At 40.0% G+C, this 18,997-nt stretch overlaps 1 protein-coding gene across 9 annotated transcripts in view; it reads right to left on the bottom strand.

Annotated features, from left to right (window-relative positions):
* Window positions 1–18,997, bottom strand: part of MPHOSPH9 (M-phase phosphoprotein 9) — a 55,458-nt gene that overhangs the window by 12,226 nt on the left and 24,235 nt on the right. For all 9 annotated transcript variants that reach the window (XM_060027937.1, XM_060027938.1, XM_060027936.1 and 6 more), the window contains 6 exons: window positions 18,241–18,328; window positions 16,184–16,399; window positions 8,584–8,631; window positions 7,608–7,672; window positions 6,101–6,202; window positions 554–688 (listed from right to left, as the gene is read on the bottom strand). In XM_060027937.1, the coding sequence (XP_059883920.1) occupies window positions 554–688; window positions 6,101–6,202; window positions 7,608–7,672; window positions 8,584–8,631; window positions 16,184–16,399; window positions 18,241–18,328 (654 nt within the window). The remainder of the gene's footprint in view (window positions 1–553; window positions 689–6,100; window positions 6,203–7,607; window positions 7,673–8,583; window positions 8,632–16,183; window positions 16,400–18,240; window positions 18,329–18,997) is intronic.

Genomic DNA, 18,997 nt, shown 5'->3' with positions numbered 1-18,997 from the left:
GCTTGTTGCTTAAGCCACCCAGTCAAGGGTAATTTGTTGTAGCAGCCTGAACTAAGATGGTTTACCGGGATTACTAGGGGAATACCATGAGGGTTGACAGTTACTCCACAATGAATACGTATGCTTCACAAGGCAAATCAATAAAATTGAGCCTGTATATAATAGAACAGTGCTTCCCAATCCTTTTCACAGCCTAGAGCATACAGAAATATAATATTTATATGGCACTCTGGAGTAAATGAACGAGGCTGCTCATGGGGGGCTCAGCTATCTGGAGGGTGAGGACCAACCTCTTGTCCGAACTGTAAGCCCGTGCACAGGGCACAGCACTATGCCAGCGGCACAGGTGGAGATAGCTCCTCAAGGCCTACAGAAGGAAAATTTCCGAAAAGCACTAGCGTTTCAAAATAAAGTAAAAATCAGATCCTCAAAATTAAGACGTCAAAGGAACAAGGAGATGGTTCTTTACAACTTCCTGAACTTTGAAAGGCAACTGAAATCTCTAAGAAAACCTAACAGTCTCTAAATATGATCTTCGACGGAGCTGTCTCACCCAGCAAGGCAGGTGTCCTCCGGCTGGCTGTCTGCCTTGCTGTCCCGCGTGTCCAGAGGCTGCCCAGTGAAGATGGAATGCTCTGCTCCCGGGATCAGCCACTTCCGCCGGCTGACGTCGGAGCTCGCCAGCGTGCTGTGAGGACGAGAAGTGTTCTCAGACATTGCATGGTCTGCGCTCCAGATTAGACTGAGCACATACAGAAAACAACCTGCTCTGAAATATTATTTCCACATTTACACAGGAATTTAAAAACAGCATAAAGCAATCTTATTTTAGCTAGATGAACTCTATTTTACAGTTTCCAGCTCCAACTGTTATTCTTGGTTTCAGAAGAACAGTCAAGATTTAGGTACCGTCACGTGAACCCGGCTCCGAACACCCCGGCCCAGCCCCTCACCGCACTTCACACCCTTTATGCCCCGTCGAGCTCAGGGCCCTGAGGTGAAGCAAGAGCACCTTGCCTGTTCCTCCCAGACCAGCATTGCCGACAGAATTTTCTGTGAAGACAGAAAACGCCCTCCATGGGCACAGTACAATACCGTGGCCACCGGCCACATACACACGAGCTCGTAAATGCTTGCAACGCAGCTAGATTTAAACAGCTGTGGTGGCCAGCACTGCTGTACTGAACAGTGTAGTTCTAGACCATGACATTCCTCCCTGTGACTGTGAAGCCCGGCCCGACTGAGGCTCACCCCACCATACACTCCGGTCACTCGAGGCCTCATCCTCTCCACACCGCCTCCTGCCCTCATCCGGCGCGGCCTCCATGCGCACACGGGAGCTGCTCCCAACTCCTCCCTTGTTCAGTCGCCCCTTCAGAGGACGCTCACTGCACGCATCATCCCAGAGAAGGCAGCTCCCTTCAGAAATCACAGCTCCAAAGATGCTCTGGCTCCCATGCTCGAGCATCCCCATGGCGCTCTCACCGCGAGGCCCACGACCCTGGGCCTCCCCTTCCCTGGGCACCAGCCCCTCCTAGCTGTCGGGCTCCTCTTCACCCCACTCCGACCACCACCCCAGCCCACGCTCCTTGGTAACCAGTACTCATCGCCTGGACCCCCTTCCCTGCTCACTTGCCATCGCATCTGACTGGCAGCAAACCTAAGCCTGTCTGATTACAATGAGCTCACTTTTCTTCTGTGTCTGTACTCCTACAGTTGAGCTTTGCTGGACAAAAGCTGCCCAGCTGTGTAGACTGGGGTATCACCACAGAATCACCATCACTATCTCAAGTGGACACCCAACGCTGGCTGCCAACACATCTTCCCGTAATTAAGGAGCTCCGATTCCCCAATATGACTATCTGACACCCTCTCCACTCTCCTCAAACCTCTCGCCCCAGCCTTGACTGTCAGATGATAACCTTGCATCACACTCCAGAGAGAAAATAGAAACCACGGGACAGGAACTCCTGTCTTCCTCTCTCTGCTTCCTTTCACAACCAAACTTTTTAAGAGTTGCCTCTTTTATCTATCAGTATTTTCATTTCAGCTCCCAGTCACTCCTTTTCCCCTCAATTTTTAAATTAAGAATCATTTCAAACATTCTTAGAAAATTACAAAGAGTACTATAACAAGCACTTGCCCATACTTAGTTTTAATAAATGCTAACATCTTTACCATATGTGTTTTTAATTGTAAGACATAAATAGCATATATATGGTTGTTTGCATTTTTAAAATTACATAAAGGGCATAATGTACGCATCCTTTTAATGCTGCTTTTTCTACTCAACATTATGTTTGAGACTTACCCATGTTAATATCTACAGCTCTACCATTTTAATAGTTTATCCACAGTATGACTGCATCACAAGTCATTTATCCTTCCTCCTGTTGGTGGATGTTTAGTTTCTAATGTATCACCTTTCAACAATGCTCTATTGAACATGTGTCAGAATTTCTCCAAGGTAAACACCTTAAACTAGAACTGTGGAATTTGGGGTGTGCTCACCTCCAGTCTTACTGGATACTGACAAATCACCCTCCAGATGCGCTGTACCAATTTTCAGTCAAACCAGTAGTTTGAGAGTTCCTGTTTCTTCATATCTTTGTGCAATTTTACAATGACTGGCCTGTCTGATGGTGTGAGTGGTATCCCATTACTGTTTTCATTTGCAACTTTCTGATTATTAGTGAAATGAGCATCTTTTCATTTTCATTAGCCATTTAGGTTTCTTTTTCTGTGAACAGCTTGTTCATATTTTTTATCACTTTTTTAGTGAGGAGGTTCTCTTTTTTTTTTGATTTGTAGAAGTCCTTTATATTCTGGATACTAATCCTTTATTGGTTCCTGTTCACTTAAAAAATGTAGGACTTCCCTGGTGGCGCAGTGGTTAAGAATCCGCCTGCCAATGCAGGGAACACGGGTTCAAGCCCTGGTCCGGGAAGATCCCACATGCCACAGAGCAACTAAGCCCGTGCGCCACAACTACTGAGCCTGCGCTCTAGAGGTCTCTCGCCTAGAGCTCATGCTCCGCAACGAGAAGCCACCCGCAATGAGAATCTCGCACACCACAACAAAGCGTAGCCCCTGCTCGCCACGACTAGAGAAAGCCTGCGTGCAGCAACGAAGACCCAACGCAGCTAAAAATAAATAAATAAAAATTTTTTAAAAATGTAAAATAGTTCAAGCATGAAGACATCCAGATGATACTCAGGCACCAACCAACCCGCTTTATAAAATCTTGATTCTCTGCCGTATATCCTTTAGAATCCTACGGAGCGGAACAATACAGATACAACTGAAGTCCCCTGTGTACCTTTCCAACCTCATTCTTCCCAAAAGCAACCGTTCATGCTAATTTGTGCTCAGCATCCCCGTGAGCGCTTCTACACCTTTACTCCACCTGTATGACCCGTAAGATCTGCAGAGCTGATGTACCTGCTAAAGTCGATATACCTAGTACCCAATTTCTTCTGCAACTAGTTTTTTGTTGTGTTCCATATTATGTTCTTAAGATTAAACCATGTTGACAGGCTAGTTATGGGGTTGGCAACTGTGAGTAAAGAGCCAGACGATAAATATTTTAGGTATTATGGGCCAGATAGTCTCTGTCACAACTACTCAACTTTGTCACTGCAGCACAAAGCACCTATAGACAATACACAAATGAATAAGCTTAGGTATGTTCCAATAAAACCTTATTTCTGGACACTGAAAGCTGAATTTCATATAGTTTTCAGGTGTCATGAAATATTATTCTTTGATTTTTTTTTCCAAACATTTAAAAACAAAAACCATTCTTTGCTCACAGGCCTTACAAAAACAGGTGGTATGGGAATTCGCTGGCAGTCCAGTGCTTAGGACTCCGCGATTTCACTGCCGTGGGCCCAGGTTCAACCCCTGGTCAGGGAACTAAGATCCTGCAAGCCGTGCAGCCCAGAGCAAAAAAAAAAAAAAACAACACAGGCAGTAGGCTAGGTTTGGCTGGGGAGCTGTAGTTTGCCAACCACCAATCTAGTCTGTGCACTGTCATGTTGAGCAGTATTATGCATAAATGTATCACAATATACTGACATTCAGGCTGTTAGACATCTAGGTTGTGTCCGTTCACTCTTCAATACATTCACCACTGCCTTCCGCTTCGGTCACTCCGTGCCAACTGCTCTCCAGGTCATCAGGAACCTCCAGCTTACAAATCCAACAGACCCCCATTCCTCATCTTAACAGCTGCTTCAGTCTTTCTCAGGTTCCTTTGCCAGCTCCTTCTCTACCCAACACCAAAACACTGGGGTTCTTCAGAGCTTTGTCCTGGGCTTGCTTCTCACTAAACAGACGCATCCATCCAATAGCTTTAAGCCCTATCTAGAAAGACGACTCCAATATTTATAACTCCAGGCTTATTTCTGCACTCCAAACGGAAATTTATCATCACCTGCTTGATTTCCACTTGGAATTTACATGAGTCTCAAACGAAGATCTTCAAGACGTAAATTCTGATCTTTACCCCATGGTCTGCTCTTCCCATCTCCTCCCTGCTTCAATGCTACACCTTTAGCTGTTCCAGACAGAAACAAAGGACTGACCTGACGCCTCCCTTTCTTACCTTGCCATCCAATTCATCCAGAATCTTCTCAAATCCTTCTCGTCTGTCCATTTCTATGGCCACCACCCAGCTAGCACCATCTCTCTCCTAGCCCTGCAATAGCCTAATTAGTCTCTCTGCTTCTACTCTTTTCCCCTCCTCGTGGCAGGTGCATTAAAAAAATAGAAATCAGGGGACACAATTTTACTATATAAAACCCGGGCTTCCCTGGTGGCGCAGTGTTTGAGAGTCCGCCTGCCGATGCAGGGGACACGGGTTCGTGCCCCGGTCTGGGAAGATCCCACATGCCGCGGAGCGGCTGGGCCCGTGAGCCATGGCCGCTGAGCCAGCGCGTCCGGAGCCTGTGCTCCGCAATGGGAGAGGCCACATCAGTGAGAGGCCCGCGTGCCACAAAAAAACAAAACAAAACAAAACAAAAACCCGTCAAAGGTGTCCCAATGGACTTACAGTAAAATCCAAACCCTTGACCCTGGCTGAGAAAGCAATGTATGATGGGTCTGTGATTTTATCTGGGGCTCCTTTGTCCCTTGCTGGGAACAGTCAGGCCACATGAGCCTCCTCTGGGTTCTTCAAACATGAGACTAAGCACTTTTCTACCTCAGGACTCAGCAAGAGCCCTGTCTCTGCCTGGAACACCCCTCCCTCCACACCTCCCACCTGAACGACTCTGCATGTCTTCCCTCTCCACTAACGCGTCCCTCCACAGAAAGGCCCCTCCCTGACTCCAACTTTAGCCCTCCTTTTTGTTCAATCTCAAATGTCCAATTTCAGTTATTTACATTATCTTACCTTTCAATAATTCATTATGTCCTACTAATATTAATTAGTAAAGATCTAGAAATGTTTCTCATTTGACAATTACAACTTAAGTTGACATTTGCAAGTTAATCTTTTTCTGATAAAACATCAATATTAGGAAGTTATGACCTACTCATTTAATACTCTTTATTTACATCAAAATCACAATAAAAACAATTCTAATATGAAAAAAACTTACTGTGTAAATGAATCATCAAGATAATGCTCTTAGATTATAACAAAGCTAATTTGGAAAAACTAGAAAGAAAAATCCACACAACCTAATGCAGATCCACCTTCATAATTCTTTCCATTAACACGGGAATAAAATTTCTGGAAGTTTAGGGCTAAAAGACCTTTTGAGATGTTCTAACCCAATGTCCTTGTTTTTACAGATGATAAAACTGAGCTCCAAAAAATGAAGTGATCTGCCTAAGGTCACACGGCTGGGCAGAGTCAAAAACAAATAAAGCATCCCAGTTCTCGTCACTCCCAATCTGACCCTACATTACCTTTCGGCAAATGCCTCTGCATATGAGCTTTCTCAATATCTAACAGTTAGATGTTTTCACGCATCAGGTTCTGTGATGACATTTAACTGTGTCTTCCTCACGATTTAGACAGATGAGTGTCTCAATTCAATTACAGGGTACGCCTATTACTAGCTTTACAGAGAGATTAAACGAAGTAACTTACTTGGCACGTGAGGGTCTCATAGGAGTTTTAGAATTATGACGAAGACTTAACATATTTTCATGCTCTACTTGCTTGACCTGAGCTTCAAGTTTTGAAATTGTTCTAATTCAAAAGCAATAAGATAAATTAAGTACATTTCAACAAACTTAAAATACAGCTCAACTACAAATTACTTATTTAACAGATACTTCTAGGAAAGGGGTGACAAAAGAGCTGCACATGCATAAACCTTCTTCATAGTAAAAAGCCACATTACACTTTAAAAAGCTGAAAAAAATCAGGGAGAATAAATAGGAAGGCAAATAGAAGAAACTCTACAAAGGAGCATTTCATACGCTACAACTGAAGGAAAAGGGAACAACACATACACTTAATACAGAAAGTAAAAAAAAAAATTTAGAAATTTTACTACAGATAAAAACACAGTATAAATTAAATAAAAATAAAATAAATTCAGCAATCAAATAAATTGCAATTCTAACATGCTTAATTCTAATAGGTATGTATTCATATGACATATACACGGGTAAGGCTCTCACAAAAGAGGAAGCAGGCTTACCATCCGAAGCAGAGCTATTAAAAAGAACTTCCTGTTCTGAACAACTCTCAACCTATAGGCAGCTCATCTGATTTGTGCTGTGTTCAGAATAAAAGCTTATCTTCAAGCTTACCAAGAGAAAATAAGCACTGTGACCAGTTAATTGTTTTGTGGATATCTTGGCATTCTTTCTGTCTTTTAAAACTTTGAATACGTCTCCATCTCATCTTTTAAACTTAAATTCTTACCTACTCTGTCGCAAGGAAGGTTTGAGGGAGAAAGCTCTAACAGAGCTAATGCTTATACCAAACGGATAACAAACGATCCCTAGAATTGAATGCTTCACAGAAAAGACTTGAGCAGACAAGAAAGCTAGACTGTTCCTGTTCTTCCCTATGAGAAGTCCTTAAGAGTGCAATAAAATCTCTAAGTCAGGGACAACACTTTTCTCCAAATAAAACTACAAAAATATACACTAAAGCCAATTAGAAATATCTAATCATTTGCCATAGGGACAACTTAATGACTGTTCCTTCCCTAAGTAAGCAAATCAGATCATGAATACAGTCCTCAAACCAGGTCTTTAAGAAAGTAGATAACCACAAAATTGGTGTGAATGCTATTTTCTTTTTGGAGCACAAAGATAATTCAGTGAATTAGACTACTTCTTAAAATTCTTTTCAACGATTTAATATCACTTAGGTTTTACCTATGCTAAGTAAATACATAATGTTTGGGGACCTGCACACCTTTCAGGCACAGCCACCAATATATTCTAATCATTTAAAACTCTTTGGCTAAAATCAAATGTATTTCCAAGTGAAGGGAAGATGAGGATTAAAATCTAATCTCAAAGTGCTTAAAAATCCCCAAGAAAAGCTTTTTTCATCACTTTTAATATAGACACATATTTAAGGCCTGAAAGAACAGTTAGCGGTATTTGCTTATTAGTAAGACAATATGTTTTACCTTTTCAAATCAGAAATCTGAGTGTGTGCATCAAGCAATTTGTTCTCAGTTTTATTTAATGTATCCTATGAAAATAAAGGAAAAATTCAGATAACTGAAGATAGATATTCAGATGTATTCCTTTTATTTTAAAATGCATAATATAAAACTAATCTAAGACTACACCAGAGAGCTACAAAGAAAATTATGCAGATACTCAGCAAGTATGGCATCAGCCACAGAGCCAATATACATGATTCAAGGGAAAAAATGAAGAGCAAAATACTGGTTTATACAAATAGCTGTGTGTCAGCCCCCTGTTTAATAAGCAAAGCCTATTATGCTTTGCTTGATTAGAAACAGTGTTAAAATGGACATATTTTAAACACAAACTTGACTAAAACCTCAGTAAATGGCAAAGCGAATACCTGCAATGATGAGATTTCAGATATAACAATTGGCCCCTGAAACCCCAGACATCTTGGCTACCTAGCTATGCAGGCCTTTTCACTAACCTTGAATAATCACAATCCTGCATTTTATGCAACAGAACTACTTGGACCCCACTTACTTATTGTGGGGTTTCAATGAATTCAAATACGTAGATCCCAAACAAAGTTTTAATTAAGAATTTAAACATCATTAACTCAACCCCACAAAAAGCTAATGTTTTGAAAAACAAAACCTTATATTTAAATAGTATTAAATAATTATTTGCATTTGTATGGTATTTTATCCTCTTCTAAAAATTTCATCTCATCTCAAATGCAATAGCCATTCAATAAATATTTGTTAAATTAACAAATTTGTGAGTTAAATGGGCAGATACTTGAAAATAAGGAAACTGACACGAGAGGATAAGTGAGCGGTCTAGTTCAAATAGCCAGATGGGGACAGAGGAGGGGAAGAGAAAGGGAGAAAGGGTCAGATCTCTCGACTTCCAAACTAATGCTTTTGCCCCGACAGGAAGTTCAGAACATGAATGATCAACTGTTACCTTTACTCTTTCGTGTTCTTTTCCAAGGGACTCATACTCTCCTAAAAGCTACAAGGAAAAACAAAGAATTGCACCACAAAATTAAATATTATAATATCAACAGAGGGACAGTCTGTAAAATAACTGCCCTTACTCTTCAAAGCTGCCAGTGTCATGAAAGAAAAAGGTTAACACATTGTTTCAGATTAAAGGCAACTAAAGAGATAAGTGAATAGATCCTGGACTGGGGAAAAAGGTGACATAAAGGAACAATCTGGATATGGACTGCATCAGTATTAGATTTATTTGGATAATTTTTCTGTGACTATGGATGTATTTCTTAGGAAACACATACCAGAAGTATATAAGTACAGGGGCTCAACATCTACAACTTACTCTCAAATGGTTCAAGAAAAAAAAAAAAAAAAATATATATATATATATATATATATATGTGTATGTGTGTGAAAAAATATATATATATGTGATATGATAAAGCAAATATGGCAAAATGTTAACTGGTGATCCTAGGATATAGGAGTATGACAGTTCTTGCAAGTTCTCTGTAAATTTGAATTTATTTCAAAATAGAAAGTAAAACCATTTATTTCAGTCAATGCCCTTTAAGTAAGCAGTATTTGAAAAGATTAAAATGTATTTGCATTGTTCTCTTTGGAACTGTTGCACACTACCTTTTGTTAAGTTAGTTCCACAGAGTAAAGGTACAATCCCCAAAGTCTAATATAATTAGGTAATTTATTTAAAAATACATAAGTGAGACTTCTGGTGAAAGAAGAGAGATTCATCACAGGATTTTCTTTTTATCCAGAGATCCCACTAAATTAACAATGAAGCAATTAAAGAGAAAACAAAGGAGGTAACAGCAACGAGCGAGAGATTTCAATGAAGATGCAACAAGGCTACAACTTCCAGAGTCTGAATAAAGGATGCTAATGGCAAGTAGGTTGATCTCTTCATAACCCTGAGAGGCTCACAACTTGAATCCCAGGTTCAGTGGGGGGCAGGGTTGAAGCACAGGGCTGACCACAGGAAACTGGTTCAAAGTCCTGGGTTAGAGCCCAGGGCCTTTTCTCAACCCATACAGCAGTGGACTGTTCAGCCAGGCAATAGGGCATAGAAGACATGACTGTGAGAGAAAAATGCAACTTTGGAAACACAAGTATGATAGCAGGGTGTGAGGGGGAGGCAAAGAGATAAAGAGAGAATGACTAAGGAAAAGTCTTCAAAAGAAAAAAAACCCACTTGACTCTCTCCTCCCTCACTGCCACCAGAGCCTGGCTGATAGGTTCCAGACAAGAAACCAGAAGACTTTTCTTTGGGAAAACTGAACAACCCCAGAAAAAAAGACACATTTACACCTGGAGGTTCCCTAACCAAACGCCTGGTGCATCACTTACAACTGCTTGTAAGTGAAGGTACCAGGAAGTAAGTCCCATCTGTGCACACAGAGTCTCCAAATAGCTTTTTACTGCCTCCCTCTTAACTGTGAACCTACCAAAGAACCAACATTTGAACAAAAAAATTCTATATGAAACAGACTTCAAATCAAAATGAAAGGTTAACTTAGAAGAAATAATGAACCAAAACTAAAGGAAAGTATCAAAAGAAAGCTATTATTGGGACCTCCTTGGTGGTCCAGTGGTAAAGAATCCGCCTTACAATGCAGGGGATGTGGGTTCGATCCCTGGTCAGGGAACTAAGGTCCCACATGCCACGGGGCAACTAAGCCCACGTGCCACAACTACTGAGCTCATGTGCCTCAACTAGAGCCCACATGCCTCAAACTACAGAGCCCACGTGCTCTGGAACCCAACGCGCCACAACTAGAGAAGAGAAAACCCACACACCACAACTAGAGAGAAGCCCACGCACCACAACAAATGATCCCACATGCTTCAACGGAGATCCTGTGTGCCGCAACTAAGACCCAACGCAGCCAAAAATAAATAATAAATAAATCTTTAAAAAAAAAAGAAAGCTATTATTAATATCCTCAGAGAAATAACAATGTTATAGTCACAAAACAAGAACAGAAAGTTTTGAAAAACTAGCAATCAGAGAATAAAGAGCTCTTAGAAAGTAACAATGAGAAAAGACATAATTAATACTAAGACTGGAAGATAAAGGACAAAGAGGCCATGATGAACACCAAAACATAAATAAGTCTTAGAGAATCAAGCCATGCAATACAACATCTACTCATAAAAGTTCCAGAGAAAGAGAAGAGAGAGAGGCAGGAAATCAATAGAGAAATAACATCAGCATTTGTAGAACTAAAAGACATTAATTTCCAGATTGGAAGAACCTATGCTCCAAACACTGTTATGGACTATCAGAATACCAGGGATAAAAAGAAGATGCTAGAAAGCTTGCAGAAGGCTAGTCATGAAAGGCACTGTGGCTGTCAGGAAGCTCTTTCAGGACGCCTGTCCTTAGTACTCAGCCATTATGCTGCAAAGAAGCCCAAATGAGGCCACATGGAAGGAAACATGGAAAGAACTGCAGGCTTAGTTGACAGCCATCATCAAAGGCCCCAGCTTCTGAGTTTCCAGCTAAGGCCCCGATAATGCTGGGCCAAGATAAGCTGTCCCTGTTAAGCCCAGTCCAAGTTCCTAGACCACCGAGCCCATGAGCAGAGTATGTCCAGTTTGGGGGTCATTTGTTTTGCAGCTCTGGTAACTGCAACAATACCCTAGAGGTACTTGCACACGTTGGCACAGGATGTGTATATAGAATGGTCATGGCAGTGCTGCTCATAACAGCAACAAAAAGAAACTGGAAGCAGGAAAATGGATAAATAAATTGTGGAATATTCACACAATGGAATATGACACAGGGATGAAAACAAGTGAATTAGTGCTGTATGTATCAGCTTGGATAAGTCTTACAAAGGAAAAAAAGTTTCAGAACAGTAAATACAGTATGATAGCGTTTATGGTTTTAAGATATGGCAAACAAACAACACTGACTAAGCAAACATACAAACATGATGATACAAAGACAGACATGGGAATGACATTCACACCATTCAGACCAATTACTTCTAAGAAGGCAGAGGTGATCAGAAAAGGTACGTGGAGGGCCTCCACGGCATCTACAGTATTTTAATTCTTAAGGTGGGTGGCGGGTCGGTCTACATGTATTTGTTATATTATTCTTTATACCTTTGTATATACCAGAAATATTTCACATACAAATGTTTAAATAAAAAAGAATAAAAACTACATGTATCAACACGGCAAATCTTAGAAACAATGTTGAAAGAAAAACAGGTGGTAGAAGGATACAGTGCAATACAATTCATATATGGTTTACGAACATACGAAACATTACTATATATTATTTAAAACAACGTGCATTTATAGTAGAAGTAAAAAGAACAGAGTGGGGATAACCAAGAGCACATTTAGCATAGCAGGCACCTCTAGGGTGGGAGAGAGAGGAATAGAAGAGTGTCTTTCAACAGTATCTACGGATGGCCAGTATATGGGGATTTAATGCATTACTCTATACCTTTCTGTGTGCTTAAAATATGTGACATGATAAACGTGGAAAAAGTCAGTGTTATCCCTGGAAATATTCATGCAATTTCAGCTGAAAACAACATTCTACCTACCCTTTGTGCTTCACTGCTACTCAAACAATGATGGGTTTTTAATTAAAAACAATGACATCCCAGAAGCAATGAACATACCTAGATCTTAAGTTTCTAAATACCATCTTCCACTTAAAGGAACCAGGGCTCCGGGGAAAAATGACTGACTTAGGGCCGGGGCTAGAAAAGTACAAGATGGGCCTGGAACATCTGGCTGTGGCAGGAAGTCTAGAATGACGGGAAACTGTCAAAAGGTCACAGAAGCCAGCTTCACACGTACCCCTCAGGCCAAAGCTAAGACAAAGCATCAAAATAATAAACAGAGTAAAAAAGACTACCTCAGGAATAAAATCAGAATCCATGAGTCCACGCTGATAAGCAGAAATAAAGAAGAAAGGAGGACTACTCCCTGCAGTAAAATGGAGAGGGAATCATAGAAATAGAAAAAACACCATTTGGCAGCCGCCACAGTAATTAGTGGTTTCAGGCAAGACACATCAGGACATGCTACAGCTAGTGGGTAACAAGTTTGATGAGAAAAAGGTGATTTGCAGAGCCTTAAATTACCCTCTCATAAGTTACATGTTAACTGCAGTGGGGGAGGGGCAGGATATAACTTTACAGTGGAGACCCCTGGCAAACCCCACCTTCACCAAGTGGCTGGAGTTGACACCCACATAGTTCACACGTGCCTCCTAACAGGAAGTGCTAAGAGGGGCTCCTGTGCATCACGATAACCCAATCTAACTGTGAAGAAACACACACCCAAACTAAGGGCCATTCCACAATGTGCTGGCCAGCGGACTCTCTGCGATGACGGATGCAGTCCCCCCGCGCTGCCCAACACCGCAGCCACTACCTACGTGTGACCGCTGAGCACTTGAAATGTGGCCAGTGCAACTGGGGAACTGAACTGTTTATTTTACTTAATTGTAATCAGTGTAAAGTTAAATAGTCACATGTGGCTAGAGGCTACCATGTTAGAAGGAGTAGTTCTATAAAATAGTCTATGATCTTCAAAGAGTTTTAAGGTTATAAAAGACAGAAAAACTGAGGATCTGCTCTAGGTTAAAGGAGATAAAAGAGATGTGACAACTCAATGCAACATGTAGTCCTGGATCGGATCTCGAACAAGGGAAAAAAAGTTTCTTTTGTTATAAGGAATACTTGTGGTATAATTTGCAAAAAATTGAATGGCATGTATAAATTACTATATTAATGTTAATTTCCTAATTTTGCTATGGTTATATAAAAGACTGCCCTTGTTTTTAAGAAATAGACCTTGAAGTATTTAGAGATAAAGATGCATTATATCTCTAACTTACTCTAAAAAAGTTTGGAAAAAAAATTATTTTTTTTGTGTGAAAAATCTTTAAACTATACGTGGACCGAATGATAAAGCACATATTATAAAATGCTAACTTTCAGAATCTAGGTGAAGGGTATATGAAAATTATTCACACAACTTTTGCAACTTTCTGTAGGTCTGATGTTAAGAAGTACAAGTTTTAAAAACCAGGAGCTCATGTACTCACACACACTAAAATTATACTATTAATGTGTATGAATGAGAACAGTAATAACTGAACCATGTAAAGTTCTAATCAAATATGGCACACGGAATGGAGTGTTCATATGTACTCCGTCCTGAAACTTTACTAAAATGACTATAAAGGAATAAAAAACATAGGGCTTGCTGGTATGTATGATATGCCCAAAATGGTACTTTACCTCTGTGATTTTCCTCCTAATAACCCTAGTCTAATCATGAGAAAAATATTAGACAAATCCCAAGGGACATACTGCAAAATACCTGCCCAGTTCTCCTCAAAACTGTCAAGATCATGAAAAACAGGAAGAGTCTGAGAAACTGTCACAGCCAAGAGGAGCCTAGGAAGACATGAAGACTACATGTAATCTGGTCTCCTAGAGGGAGTCCTGGAGCAGAAAAAGAACATTAGGAAAAAAGCAAGGAAATCTGAATAAACTGTGGTGTTTACTTAATAATAATGTATCAATATTGGCTCATTGGGACTTCCCTGGTGGTCCAGTGGGTAAGACTCCCCGATCCCAATGCAGGGGGCCTGGGTTAGATCCCTGGTCGGGGAACTAGATCCCACATGCTGCCGCAGCTAAGAGTCCGCACGCCTCAACTTAGAAGTCTGCATGTGGCAACTAAGACCCGGAGCAGCCAAAATAAACAAACATGAAAAAAAAAAAATTGGCTCATTAATTGTGGCCAAGGTATGGTACTAATGCAAGATGCTAATAACAGGGGAAATGGTGGGGGGCATATGGGAACACTCCACTATCTCCTCAATTTTTCTGTAATTCTAACTGTTCTAAAACATAAAGTAGTTCTTAAAACGTAAAGTGGACTGCAACTATAAAAGTTTTCAGATATGGAAGGCCTCAAAATTTGTCTCTTATGCCTTCTTTTTCTCAGGAGATGTACTCTAGCAAAACAGAGTTAAACCAAGAAGGAAGATACAGAATCCACACAAAAGGACAGATTCAATATGGGAAAGAAGCGAAGACAATTCCCAGGATGATGACAAAGGCAAGTCCTAGAAATCTGTGTATCAGACCTCGAGGGCAATCAGTTCAGACTGAAGCAAGGATACTGGGGAGGCGGGAGGAAAGGAAGTGCTATGCATGTTTAAAAACTAAGCAAGCAGATGAAGAGACAAGCCAATTAGTAAGTCTAGGAAAAATAAAAGTTGTAAGAGAAAGGAAATGCAGTCACTGAACACTGCAGCTTAGCTTTGAAAAATATTTGCATAGACATAAGAAACACTGAATTCTGATTCATTTAAAAATGATAGTATATCATATTTAAAGTCTAAGACACCACTAACTAGAAATGCTATTTAATATTATTTACTAAAATACTAAGAGGAAAAAGTGCTGCCAATTAAATATGACACTATAAAGATGCATTCCAATTTCTGAGTTATTCAAATATAAAAGAATAAGCTTCGGGCTTCCCTGGTGGCGCAGTGGTTGAGAGTCCGCCTGCCGATGCAGGGGACACGGGTTCGTGCCTTGGTCCGGGAAGATCCCACATGCTGTGGAGCAGCTGGGCCCGTGAGCCATGGCCGCTGAGCCTGCGCATCCGGAGCCTGTGCTCCACAACGGGAGAGGCCACAGCAGTGAGAGGCCCGCATACCGCAAAAAAAAAAAAGAATAAGCTTCTCAGAATCAATTTAATACATCGATCACATTGGAAAGAGGGGGGGAGTGTTTGTTTGGGGAGCAAATGGTATAAGAAAGCTACACTGTGACCTTGCACAGAGGGTTGTCAATATATAATGTCTGAAACTGATGGGGAAAAAAAAAAGAGCAATGTAAGTTTGTTACTTAGAAACATGGAGCAAAACTTTAGAAGGAATGGCTAAAAGAGCTGAAAATAACGGCTTCTAGGGTAGAGGACTCCAAGATAGGGAGAGGTGAAGAAGATTGCTGTTTCTCATTTGATATTTGACCATTTAAACCATTGACATGTATTACCTTCAGGAAAATAAATTTTAAAAAACAAAGCAGCAAGAATCAAATCTACAGCTATCAGGAAGAAAATATCAACAGCCGAAATACTTTCAGATTTTACTTTAAAAAAAAAACAAAACCTAAAACCTAATCCAGTTTCAATGTTATACAGATCTAACTTTTAAGTGAAATTAAATCAAAGTGAAAAATTTTATCAAGCCTGTTGTAAATCTGGTCCGTTGTACCTGCCAGACACACAGATGTTGATTTAAGATAGCTCAAAGGCTGCCCTGCCAGAGACAGAAGGGCGTGGGAGTGACACCATAGCTCTGAAAGCCCTGACTTCCTGCTTTAAGATAAGACCCAACTAACTCAATCAGAAAAGTCTACGTATATTTGCAGCTACAGCAAAGTTATGTAAAATGAAAATAAATGTGGAAAAAATCATAATAGCTTGTAAGACTACAATATCTGAAATGACTTTTAGCCAACCACGTCACTGAGTTACTTGTCACTTACATCTTGAAACATTTTATTTTCTTGTTTTAGTCTTGCTTCTTTGTCATCTGAGAGTTTGTAAGCATTCTCAAATGCCTCTTCTAAATCCTGAAGTCTAGATTTCAGTCGAAGGATGGTATTGTCCTTTTCTTTATTACTTGTTCTCATTTCCTCAATTCGTTCCTGCAAAATTTTGGAGGCACTGCTGGCTGCACTGAAGCGTTCTCTAAGATCACTCTACAAAACAAAGACAAGGATAATACACTGTTTTTAATAATAATAAAAAAAATAGATGTCTCAATAGCAGCTAATAATCTGTGGACATTAAATATAAAAGAAAAGTAATAAAACAAAACACATAAATGGAAATGAACAAATTTGATATTCTGTTACATCCTGGGATGGAGACTAGAAAGGATTACCCTATAGAATAATACACAGAAAACCACTGTCTGAGGCATTCTGATTCCAGGATTCACCTGTAGATGACTTTAATGAGGAAAAAATAACCATGGCTATCAGAGAAATGATTCCAAAAGCATAGCTGGAATTTGTTGCCCCACATTAATATTTAGAGGGAAAAAAAGCATTTCTTACCCTATTCTCTCACTTACAATGAAAATAAAAGAGAAAATTCAAAACATCTGAAATGTTAATATTCATTCAACAATCATTAATTGCAAATCCACTAGATGGCAGGCACTAGGGTGCTAGAAATATAAGATTAACAAGAGGACTTCCCTGGTGGAGCAGTGGTTAAGAATCACCTGCCACTGTAGGGGACACAGGTTCGAGCCCTGGTCCGGGAAGATCCCACATGCCGTGGAGCAACTAAGCCTGTGCACCACAACTACTGAGCCTGCGCTCTAGAGCCACAACTACTGACCCCGTGTGCCACAACTACTGAAGCCCATGAGCCTAGAACCCGTGCTCCACCTCAATGAGAAGCCCACACACCACAATGAAGAGTAGCCCCTGCTCGCCGCAACTAGAGAAAGCCCGTGGGCAGCGAAAGACCCAGCACAGCCAGAAATAGATAAATTAATTAATTAAATTAAAAAAAAAAAAGATCAACAAGAAAGGTCCCTGACTTCATGAAGTTTATAGTTTAGGAGGAGACAAAGATAACTTAAAAAAACATCAAAACCATCCCGGTTTCAGCATCAAAAAACAACAAACAAACAAAAAACCCATCAAAGACAAACAAACAATGTTTAGAATATAACTGGCATTTTGCAGCAAAACACTGTTTGTAAAATTATGCACAGAAGAATAAAACTTGGTAATGCATGGGAAAGAAAAGTTATTTAAGAGGAAAGGTTAAGCATTCCTAGTTATACACCCAAGAAAACTGAAAATGCATCCACATAAAATCTTGAAAATATAAATGTTCGTAGCACTATCATTCATAATAGCCAAAAAGTGAAAATAACCCAAACATCCATCACCTGATGGATGGATAAACAAAATGTGGTGCATCCACACTACGGAATATTATTTGGCCATAAAGAAGAGTGAAGTCCTGGTCCATGCTACACTATGGATGAACCTTGAAAACCTAATGCTCAGTGAAAGCAGCCAGACACACGAGGTCACATACGGTTTGATTCCGTTGACATCAAATACCCAGAATAGGTAAACCCAGAGAAACAGAAAGCAGAGTAGTGGTTGCTCATGGCCGAGAAGAGCATGTAATGGGGGAGATGGCTAAGAGGTTTGGGGTTTCTTTCTGAGTGAGAAAGAAGTTCTAAAATTAATTGTGGTGGTAGTCGCACAAATTTGTGAATATACTAAAGACCACTGAATTATACACTCTAGAAGGATGAGTTTTATGATATGCAAATTATATCCCAAATAAAAAATAAAAATTTTAGAGGGTAAAAGTTTATAGTATCATATGAAGCCAGCAGCATTCAAAATATAAATGTAACAATAAGACATCCTAAAGGAGAAGACAAGCAACATACAACCAATGTTTTTATAAAACTATTCATTTGTCTCTAAAGTTCAATTAATAAAAAAGCTTAAATTTTTAACATTAAGCCACTAGAACAACAAAAAATAGAGTACTTACTTACCACTTCTCTTTCCAGCAAGTTATTCTTGTTTTCAAGTGTTCTCACACGACTAGTAGCTTCATTCAGAGCACTATCTAACTGGCCACATCTAAAAACCATATATTGAAACAAAACAATCAAAGACAAGATCCTTTCTCTTAGAAGTATTATAAAAATCTAACTGATTCTCCAATATATTAGGTAAAACAAATTCTCCAATGTTAGCCAAGACTAAGGATGCCATTTTAGTAAAATATATCCATTGAACCTGATATTATAGTATCCGGAAAAAATTAAAAATGATATGAAAAGATCCCTAAGAAGTATTTGTACATTCACGTTCATAGCAGCATAAATTCACAATAGCCAAAAGATGGAAGCAACCTAAGTGTCCACCAAGGATGAATGGATATAAACAAAATGCAGTGTGTGTGTGTGTGTGTGTGTGTGTGTGTGTGGTGTGGTGTGGTGTGTGCAATGAAGTACTAGTCAATGTTAAAAAGGAAAGAAATTCTGACACATGCTACAACATGGAAGAACCTCAAGGACATTATGCTGAGTGAAATAAACCAGACACAAAAGGACAAACACTGTGATTCCATTTATACAAGGTACCCAGAAGCATCGAATTAATAGCGACAAAGTAGAACGATGGTTGCCAGGGGCTGGAGGGAGGGGGTAATGGGGAGTTATCGTTTAATGGGTATAGAACAACAGTTTTGCGAGAGAAAAAAAGTTCCAGAAATGGATACTGGTGACAGTAGCACAGCAATGTGAA

Source organism: Delphinus delphis, chromosome 13 (genome assembly GCF_949987515.2).
Source record: "Delphinus delphis chromosome 13, mDelDel1.2, whole genome shotgun sequence".
Classification (NCBI taxonomy): Eukaryota; Metazoa; Chordata; class Mammalia; order Artiodactyla; family Delphinidae; genus Delphinus; species Delphinus delphis.
This window is presented reverse-complemented; position numbering and strand designations above follow the sequence as displayed.